General features: G+C 41.3%; 1 protein-coding gene across 2 annotated transcripts; it reads right to left on the bottom strand.

The window, feature by feature from the left end:
* Nucleotides 1-297: 297 nt before the first annotated feature.
* rpl6 (ribosomal protein L6) lies at nt 298-8670 on the bottom strand. 2 transcript variants are annotated; one of them, XM_069932779.1, is made up of 7 exons: nt 8648-8670; nt 7252-7446; nt 5799-5897; nt 5200-5343; nt 4955-5003; nt 3644-3828; nt 298-494 (listed from the first exon to the last, which is right to left on the bottom strand). In XM_069932779.1, the coding sequence occupies exons 2-7, from the start codon at nt 7444-7446 to the stop codon at nt 342-344; spliced, it is 825 nt and encodes a 274-aa protein (XP_069788880.1). In that variant the 5' UTR covers nt 8648-8670; the 3' UTR covers nt 298-341. The 2 variants fall into 2 exon arrangements, with proteins under 2 accessions (XP_069788880.1, XP_069788879.1); XM_069932778.1 differs by having other exon boundaries at nt 8587-8652.
* Between the last annotated feature and the right edge of the window lie 2197 nt (nt 8671-10867).

Below are 10867 nucleotides of genomic sequence, written 5' to 3'. Positions count from 1 at the left end.
CTATTCAAGACCATCTCGTCAACATTTTTACTCCTAAGCATTGCAGATATTTGGAACTCAGGTTGTATATGTATGGTCAGATGACAATAAACTTGAAATGTTCAATGAAGGATCATGTAACCTATTCTTGCTCCCAACTGTATGTTGGCAAGTTCTAACAAGGTTATAATGAAAATGCACTGTAGAAAAGTAAATTATGCCCTTAGTACTTCCAAAAAGAATAAAGTGAAACTGAACATAAAAGTCTAAATAAAAATCTGAAATGTCTGAATAACATAATCCGAAACAAAACAGATGTTAATTGAAACATGTTTTAATAAAGGCCAACTTTTATAGCTTACTTAGAAGACTAATTTATGTGGGTAAACCCCCTTAGACAAACAGAACATGGAGCGGAGGTAACACCGGAGCTGTGGGACCTTTTTAATAATGGCCATGAGTTGGGAATCCACAGCCTTTTGGTCTTTTTTCCGCTGTTCTGATACCTGATATTTCTGTGAAGAAAAGAGGACAAAGATGAGGCAGGGCAAAAATAGTCAGGGTACAGTAAATATATAATATAATCAAACTCTGAACAAGAACAAAGCCCAGTCATTTCACATGTTAAATACGTGATGATAAATTTAATGTTAGTTACTGATTTTAAACACCCTAAAAGTACATCAGGCCGTTTCCAATCAGAATCGAGATGAAACTACTTTCATACGACAAAAAGCACAGAATCAAGTGTAATCTGCAGATCTGTGCATTTAACAACCACAACAAATTATTTCTCTTAGCAAGATGCTTGAAAATGTTCACTATGAAGCTCATATTGTAAGAATGTCAAAATAATCAGCAATTAGATTTTTTAAGTTTCCAAAACATTCTATCCAACAACAATTAAGCAGTAGTAATGATTTTAAGGGTAATCAGACACATTTCTGCATCCTACATACTAAACAGAGCCTTGAAATTTTTATTTTTAAAAAGGTGGCAGTGAGATAAACGGAAACCTGTTTCCCATAACATCATAATGCAGATTGTTAAGCAATTTTTAATGCTCAGATCCTGGAAAAATTTAAATACAGTAAAATCCCCATTATCTAGCACCTATGGGGATTGTGTATGTCCGATATGCGACTTTTCCAGTTGACTGAGACTCACTCTTCCAATGCCTAACTAATGCACCCGCATTAAGAATATACCATTTAAAAGACAAGACAGTGCAAAATGTAATTTGAAAAAAACTTAGTATTATAGTCTTTAATTATGTAAAGTTTACTTTAATCAGCTAATTCAAAATTTAAATTTGAACCCAAGTCACTGACATTATAACATCACTGAGCTAACTGTTTCACTGTCATAATTAAACCCCTCCTCTCGTGCTAACAACCTGGTTCACCTCCACACAAGTGCCCCAGTCAGGTCCTCGGCACATTTTAATTTCCTTAAAATTCGAACCTTGGTGGCTGGCGCTGAAACGCTAGTCACTACACTAACCATGCCGTCATCATAATTAACCCCCTCCTCCAAGTTTACAAATAAAGCCTTACTAATAAAGACTCTTATTAGGTAGGGATAGGGAGACATTTTGGGAGAGCCGCATCTGGCAGCAAGTGGCACCAGCCAGCAATTCATCCTGGGCGTTGCCATTTCATTCGAACACAACATTATTGAAATTTTATTAAAGCAGCTGGTGCAGACAGGACACGATCAGGGTGCTCTGCTGCTTTCTTCCCATCTTCACCAAGAGGTGTGTGTTGGCTCTGAGAACATTTACTTTTATAATTTAAAACTTTTATTTAAACTTTAATTCAAAATTTTATTCTTATTTATTTTTAAAAACTATCCATTTAGTTATTTCCTTGGTTTTATTTTTAGGCAGTTATTTCAAATTTCTGAGTGTCTGAGTGCCAGAGAGTGGGAATTTTACCGTATACCAATTACCATTCTGAAATTCCTCATCAGCAAAAAAAAACCTCAACTTAAAAGTTCACCAAAATGTGCTAATGGACTTTGTGTGGTCCCAAAGAACATCCTGGAATGTTATTTAAATACTTAATGAACTCTGATTAGTGTCATAATGTGGGAAAAGAGTAGTTAATGTCTGCACTGAACAGGCAATCCATTAAAAAGTGGTATCGATTTAAAACAGCTGAGAAATAGAAATAAATAAAAATCAAATAGTGATGGGATATATGAAATCACACAAAGTAAAGCTTTTACAGTTCAAATAGCATTCTTCTGGAGTGCCAGTTCAATTTTGTGCTAATGACTCTGGAACATGACTAAATAACTTCCTCCTAGAGACAACATGATATCAAGGAAATTATATAATGTACATCTGCAAAAAATACATTAAACTCTGCTCCAATTTTGTATTATTCAAGGCTGCTCACGTTCAGCGGGATTCCTCTCAATCACCATTTGTCCAGAATTATAACAAAGTGAAATCCTCATTTTGCAAAATGTTTCAGATTTATCTTTCTTACATCCCGAGATTAATCTTTGTCTGTCTATAATACTACAGTGAGTCTCATGGAAAATAGACCACTGAATGGGTTAAGACAGTAGTTGCTATTGCAAGCAGAAATTGTGTCAAATCATCGTTGTAGTCAACTTTTGACACAGAGTGTAGCTTGCAACACAAAAGGGAGATGACCTATTAATTACAAAAATAATTTTAACTAAAGTCTAGGATGATTCTAAAGTACAGAATGACAATAAGCAAAGTCTGTACCCCACCTAAACACTTGTCCCCACTTTAGAAAAAGCACTATAAAGTCTAACATGCTACAGCCAATTAAGAAGTTCTGAAATATGGCATTTAGAACCAAGGATCTAGGTGCAACGATGGAGAGCAGACAGCTGGAAACAGGGCCTTCAGCTCAGCATTTGGGGCAACTACAATTAGAGGAGACAGTGTGATCTCTGACGGAACTTTTATTCTGCAAAATGGCACCAGAGCATGGCAATATTTTGCCAGCCTTTGAATAGCACATGAGGTTAAATAATATTAACACCAGGACACCTGGATGAGTCACCATATATTTAAGTAATGGTGCAAGGCAGCACTTCCTAGGACCTAGGTACTGCACTGAAATATTAGCCTAATATTTGTGCCTGTTTCTGGAGCAAGGTTAAAGCTCATACCTTTAACACAAGGCATCACTGATAATGTAGTTATGTAAATTCTAAAAAAGTGCTACATAACTGCAGGTGAAACCCCAAACAGCAGATCAATGTAATGTCCATGTCCACCCATTCCCCAGCCTTTGGTCCTCAACTCTAATAGTTATTGGAAATTATAGTCCAGTAATGAATGCAATATGATAGAATACAACAAGACTGTACCCTAAGCTCATAGGAGCAACATTACATTCACAGGATTTGGGATATGTTCCAAATTGAAGAAATGGAGGGCAAGCCACAAACTGCACTCAACAGAGTTACTGGTTATTTAATCATATCCAACTAAACAGGCAAGGAGGAAAACTGGGGCACCATCAACAGGGCAGTTGCAAAACCAACCTATTTTCTCTAACAGATTTGTCATGCAGGAAGCAGAAGGCATTGAGCAAACTTGAGGAACTGCCATCATGTGTTATGATGGCAGTTTGAGCTAGCGAGCAGAAGTACCAGAATATGGTGTAATTGTTACCTCTTTCTCTGTATCAAAGATCTCCCCTTCTTGGTGTTTGGGTCTGCGGAACCTCTTCTTCTTGAAGTAGGAATCAGTCAGGTGCTTGGGAATTTTCACAGTGGACACATCGATCTTTGTAGATGTTGCAATTACAAATTTCTGGTGAACCCTTCGCAGTGGAACACGGTTTACAACCAGAGGGCCTAACACAAACATTTGGAATCAGAAACAAGTAAACATGAAGACATTAAATGCTGTTTAATATTAGCACAACTAAAGAATTAAAATTTTTCAAAAATGTTTCAATGTGCCTAAATGTTGTCCCAAAATGTTCTTTCAATAAATGGGTATCTAATCAGGTTCCTCATTTCCCCACAAGTTCTGTGCACCAAAAGAAGTGGCCCACATAATACCAGCTAAAAAAAGTGGCACTAACTGGCATATTCTTGCAATGTCTACAATACAGTAAATGACTCAAGGTTTCTTATAGAAACATTATCAAACAAAATTTGACCTGCCTCAGAAGAGAGATGCCCAAAATCTGGATCTTAAAGGAAGATGGTCAGAGGACGTTTAGAGAGGGAATTCTAGGGGCTGGAAGCTTAACGAAATGTATGGCCGGCAAATAAATCTGTGGCACAGAGGCTAGAATTCAAAAACAGTTATCTGAAGGCAGTTGATTAAAGTTGTTATAGATGCAGAGGAGCATAACCTCAAGAAGGATGCATTATAAAAAAGACAAGATAGCATGCATTTGCTGTGATCCAATGTAAACTAACTAACATGGGCACGATGGGTGGCAGTGCATTGTTTGGAGGAAAAGGAGGTCAGCCAGGTGAATAAGCAATTAAGATGAGCATTTCAGTGACTAAGGCACAGACATTGAAGTTGGCTTGAAAATATGGTCATAAAATCACTGAGGGCCAAGAAAAGGAATGCAGCTGATGGCTAGGGAACAAAATACAGTGTTTACAATTTTTCATTGAAGAAAATGTCAGCCTACTTTGTATGGAATTTTAAAGAATCAGCACGGCAAATGAGAAACTAGAAGTTATAAATAGTGCAAATTTTGTTGAGTAATTTGGTATTTTTGCATCACTTCATGTGTAAAGCAGTATAGAAAAATGGTGCAAAATACAATTCACTGAAATATTTACACGTTACAATGACTTTAAGGACAAAACTGATACTCAAGAAATCCTTCCTAAATTTATGCTTTGCTATGGACACAAAAGTTAAATTTGCAGTTAGATGAATGTATTACCTTCATTCAATAATCCAACAAAAATAAAACTCAAGTGAAAATGCTAAAGAAGGAATTGTACTCACCAGAGACCAACAGCAGACCACTACTGAGCTGCCTCAAGAAAACCACACGCTGCAAAGTAAAAAAAATCTCTTAAAATCACTGCCCAGAAACTAAATTTAAAAATCCCCCCCACTGATGCCAAATAGTTAAAAATATTAATTTGTCTACAAAATGCAGTGTTTTCCAGCTAGTTTCTACTCTAGTGCTTCAGAGTCCAGCAAGACCATAACTACTTTTGTTGAATGGTAATATTCACAGCCTCTACCTTACACCTGTGCCGACCAGTCAGCAGGATAAGGACTGTTCCTGGGGTGATGGATTTTCGCAGACGTCTTTTATGTTGGCTGAATGGCTTTTTACCATGGCTAAGCCTTTTACGGGGAACATCTTCAGTGGGGTAATACCGTGGCTGGAAAATACAAGACAAACAGAGAATTTGTAAGTGACTGGACAGATTTTGTCTCACAAAAACTCTTCATAGCACCCAACTCCAATTTTATCTGCCCTGATAGCTAGCCAAAAAGGACAGTGAAATGCTTACAACCATTGCCATAAATGGGTTTAGGGGGATTAATAAAATTGAGAGACCCATTCAACTGATAAACATCCAATTATTGCAATGCTGAGGAAGAAGCATAACCACCATTTTAAAGAATAACTCTTAAGAAATTGAGCAATTTTAACACTGGATAATTACAATACTCCCTTAGAGAAAAGAAAACCACTTTGGCCTTGCAAAAATTCTCAGCATCATAAATATCTCAATTTCACATGGCTTGAAATAAAATGAACAATGTGATAGCCCTCCTGCTCCAATGTCCAAAAATATTTTTAGAATTCTCAAAACAGAAGATCTTCCATTACCATTTTGCGAACTTTGACAACACGTGTACCACCATTCTTGTCTCCCCCAACAGGCTTGGTAATGGTAAAGGACTTCTTTTCCTTCAGCTTTTTCTCAATCTGAAAAAGGAACACAACAAGCCTTTAATTTTAAAATCACAAAAAACTTTTAAAGGTACACATACCTGTATGCAAAAATTAGATTCCACAACTTGGTCAGTTATGCAGCGTGGATGCGGGACCTTTGGCCCAATTGGTCTACACTGGCCAAACTGCTGAACTAGCCTAGACCAGGTTGCTTGCACTTGGCCCAAATTCCTGTGACCCTTTACCAACCATGTACCTGTTGAAATATCTTTTAAGCAATCTAATTGTACCAGCCTTTCCCGTTTTTTCTGGCAGCTTATTCATCACCTTTTTTGTGGGGTGGGGTGGAGGGGGGGGGGGGGTGCCTTTCACTTCCCTTTTAAATCTTGCACCTTAATCTATGCCTTTTAATTTTAGATTCCCCTACCCTGCAAAACAAAATCACAAACATTCACCTTATCAATGCCCCTTATTGTTTTACATACCACTACAAAGTCACCACTCAGCATTCTATTCTTCAGGGACAGCTAATCTGTAAATTTTAAATTTAAACATACAGCATGGTAACAGGCCCTTTCAACCCACAAGCCCATGCTGCCCAATTTACACCCAATTAACCTACAACCCCGGTACGTTTCGAATGGTGGGAGGAAACAGGAGCTCCCGAGGAAAACCCACGCAGACACGGGGAGAATGTACAAAATCCTTACTGACAGTGCGGGATTCAAATCCCAGGCCTGATTGCTGGTGCTGTAATAGCATTGCACTAATCACTACACTAACAGTGCTACCCTAGTCCTCCAATCCCAGTTATATCTGTGAATCTTGCCTTCACTCTTCTGGTGTAATGTCTTCCTTCCTGCAGCTAGGAAACTAGAACTGCAAATAATACTCTAAACATAGTCTCACCAACAGCTTGTACAGTTGTAAGGTGACATCCCAACTCCAATATCATCTTGACAAAAGGATGCTTGTCAAAGACCTTAGCCACCCTGCCAATCTCTGTCATCACTGTACTTGGTCCCTTGGTCACTCCAGGGCCATGCCAGTTACTGTGTTATTTCTACCTGTTCCCCAAAACTTCGTGCTTCAATGTTCAGATTTATTGCCAATACACATACAACCCTGAGAATTTTTTCCTTGCAGGCTAGGCAGAATTTCTACTTATCAGTAGAGCAAAAAAGATACGTATATAAAATGGAGAAATGTAACAAACTGACTGGAATAAAGAAAAAAATCAGTAATAAATAATGTGGAAAGTAAGAGACTTTAACTGAGTTTGTTGAAGAGAGGGTTCCAAGTTCCATTTGCCTCTCCTTGGCCCACTTTCCCAGCTGATCCAATTATTGAGGTGCAAAGGAAGCATACCAATGTTCTTTCTACTCACCTTGGTTTCAGGAGCTGTATATTTGCGTTTATACATGGCTCTTCTTGCATACATGGCAGAGCGGGAATATTTGCCAATGCCCCGGACCAGTACAGGGTTGCGGCTACAATGGTGCCGTGGCTTCTTCTGGTTTTTTTCTCCTGCCACGGGTTCCTTTTTCTCCACCGGCGCAGGTTCCTTCGTTTCCCCTGCCATCTACCAAAAAGATATCAGGCTTATTAATATGTAGGCAAGTGCACATAATGACATGAAATGAATGTGGGCTAACACCCTAGCAGTAAATTAAGGTGGCACAAAAAAAAATCTGTTGAAACAACTCAGCAGGTTGATCAACATCAGAGGATGAGGGTGATAAATGGAATTGTTGGCCCTTAATCTGAATGTTTTTTTTTTGCCTCATATCCCAAAATCTGCAGGTTTTTTTTGCATCTCCAGAACCAGGGTGATGATGGAAATTAAATTCCAAAACGCAAGTTCCAGCCCAAATTCATTAAAATTGTCTGAAGACCAAAATGACAAAAGCCCCTGAACATCCAACATTAAGGACATTACAATCCACAAGTACAACTGAACATCTAGTTGCTGCTTGCCAGACAACCAGATTTAAAATATTATCTGAAACAATAGACTGCTAACGTACTGGATGGACTCTTTGCTCACTTCAAAAGTCCCAAGAAACAGATCACCAAACAAATTGTTAGCCAAACTATTTTACTCCTTATAGAACACCAAATAACATTCAAGTTGCACGTCTGGAGAACATGATGATTTAAACAAGCAGCGAGATGTGCTTATTCACTAAATGGGTAATCCACCAATGTAAAAATTATAAGGTCAATAATTATTATTCACCGAAGAAACTGGAACTATACAAAAGTCACCACCACCAAGTAATAAAATCCTATTAAATGGAATTTATTTGAATAAACTGAATTTACAGCTGTTGAAAAACTATATAAAGGACCAGAAACGTGGAGTTGAGCAGGAAAGCTGGTATCTGCTGTTCTCAGGGAGAATCAACACGAAAGCCAGGCCCAAGCTCAGTCAGTTTCAGCCCGTGCCCCGAGATGCCAGGCTCCTACTCTCGGCCAAGCCCCTTCCTACCCTCTATGGACGAACGAGCTCATTTCAACTGCCCCTCGGCATTTTCCAGCTCAATGCCAAGCCCTGAACCAGCATTACTCGGCTTTCCGTCCCGGTCCCGCCGGCTGCCTCCAAGCAAAAGCCTCACGAACAGCAATTTAAAATCCGCCTCAACAAGAAATATCGGCCGGTCTTGACAGATCACTCCCCAGGTTGTGCTTTTCGTGCGTTATTTGTTGTTAATGAAGATACCCAGACCGGATGGCGCCCGATATTCATCGACCTTCTTCTTCACGATCCCCTCCATTCTTACCTTGAATCAAAAAGGAAAGGCCTAACATCCGGGCCACTGTCGAACGTCCGTGGGCACACGACAATCCGGAAGAAACGGCAAAGCATTCTGGGAGTTGTAGTCAAATCCCTGTTGGGTCTTGTTTACCGTAGTTAATTTGGATCTGGAACTATTACTGTAGAACAGTTTAGTTTTCAAGTTTGTTATTAACATGTTGGAACGATGAAGTAACAGATCCTTCAGGCCATCGTGTTTGCGCTGTTCTTGATGCCAATGAACCTGCACTCATTCCATCTGACTGCAAGTAACCGGTATCCCTCTGGACACTGCAACATACAAATGTGCTGGAGAAATTCAGTAGGTCATGCAGCGTCCATTGGAAGCAAATTTAGACATTGTGGTGACACGAATATGTAACTGCCGATGGATGGCTGGCCGGTGATTTACTCCCTGGTGACCCTGGAATAAAGGTCGACCTCCCTCTCCCTGTCCTCAGTCAAGCACTTGGAATCGGGCCAGCTACGAGTCTAAAGTATAATAAAGTCTATCGTTCCTCACTGCGGCTTTGGAGTAATTGCTGGAGCCTATCAATTTATTACGCTTTAAATTTCCACACTGCCAACTGCTGCAACTCGACAGACTAGAACTCGACCCAGATGCCTGTACGAGCAGTGGATTGAGAGCTTCACAGACTTTCTGGAGGCTTCTGAGGACCTCATGGATTCTGACAAGAAGAAACTCAAGTAAATGCAGGCAAGGGTCAGCCGCCGTGCAAACCTGGCGATCAGGGGCTGCACGATTTACTCCAGACCTCCGCCACCTCGACATACCACAAGTAAACAAAGTCTACTCATGCCACCTCCTGGCCTCGAGAAAACAGCAATCCGGTGAGACTCCGGATGATATATTTGGGGTCCTGCACGATCTGGGGCGAGAATGCAGGGGAATATCCCTGCCCTGGTATCGGCGGAGCAGTACGTGGAAGAGCTGATCCAGGACTCCTGTGTGGCTGGAGTGAGATCTGATTACATCTGCCAGCGACTGCTAGAGGAAGACAGGCTGCCATTGCAGAGAGCCCTCCAGTTCACTCTGACTTTAGATTCAGCCCAGAATCCTTGGCTGCCATCAAAGGGCCCTCCACGTGCAGGCCACGGGTGTAGCCATTTTGGGACACAGCGTCACAGACCACCTACATCCAGGAAGACCCCCGACCCCACTGCTGCTTCCACAGCTGAGCACCCGAAGTGCTACTTCTGCGGGTAACAGAAGCACCCTCGGCGACGCTGCCCGGTGAAAGAAGCCACCTGCTCGGGATGCGGGAAGAGAGGACACGACGAGTGTGTCAGTCGAAGCCTTCCCTACCGAGCAGCACCGCATGTACCCCTGGGGGGTAATGAAATCGACCCAGATTTCATTTCCTCCCACAGCGATGAAATCACTTCCAGCCAAACGATCAATCAGCTGGACAAATAACCCCTTCCTGGATCGGTGACATGGTCAACAAGATCGCCCAGTACAGGGTGTTCTCCACCAACTTCCACTTCGCCCAGGGGACTGCCAGTATACCGCGTTCAAAGTGGATGACAGGCTGTACCACTTCCTTCAGATACCCTTTGGAGTCACCAAGAGTGTCTCCGTATTTCAGAGGGAAATGGATCGGATCGTGGACAAGCACAAACTGATGGCCATGTTCCCCTATCTAGATAATGTTACCATCTGTGGCTACGACCAGCAGGAGCATGTGAACCTTTCCAAATTCCTCCACATTGCTCAATCCTTCAATCTGATCCTCCACAAGAACAAATGTGTGTTTGGCACTTGTATCATGGCACATGGTGTCATTTTCACCGACCCCAACCTCATGTGTCCCTTTATGGAGCTTCCGATCCCGCACAACCTCAAGGTGCTAAAAAGGTGCCTGGGGTTCTTTTCCTACAATGCCCAATGGGTGCCAAACTATGCCAATAAAGCCTACCCGCTGGTAAGAGCCACAACCTTCCCCTTATCAGCAGAAGCCCAGGCATCCTTCACCCGGATAAAGGGAGACATCGCCAAAGCCACGATGCATGCCGTGGATGAATCCATCCCATTTCAGGTGGAAAGCGAAGCCTCTGACTTCGCACTGGCCACCACTCTAAACCAGGCAGGCAGGCCAATAGCCTTTTTTTCCCATACCATTTATGAACCTGAGACACAGCTCTCCTCTGTGGAGGAGGTGCAGGCCATCATTGAGGCGTTACG

This window comes from Narcine bancroftii, chromosome 4, assembly GCF_036971445.1.
Source record: "Narcine bancroftii isolate sNarBan1 chromosome 4, sNarBan1.hap1, whole genome shotgun sequence".
NCBI lineage: Eukaryota > Metazoa > Chordata > Chondrichthyes > Torpediniformes > Narcinidae > Narcine > Narcine bancroftii.
The sequence above is the reverse complement of the archived record's forward strand: the minus strand, read 5'-3'. Positions and strand labels throughout refer to the sequence as shown.

Coding starts and splice junctions, on each gene's coding strand:
- rpl6 (XM_069932778.1), bottom strand. CDS start 8,613: ATGAATATCGGGCGCCATCCGGTCTGG. Junction 7,447..8,586: donor TCGGGCGCCATCCGGTCTGG/GTATCTTCATTA, acceptor TCTTTTTGGTAG/ATGGCAGGGGAAACGAAGGA. Junction 495..3,643: donor TCTTTGATACAGAGAAAGAG/GTAACAATTACA, acceptor TTTTCTTCACAG/AAATATCAGGTATCAGAACA.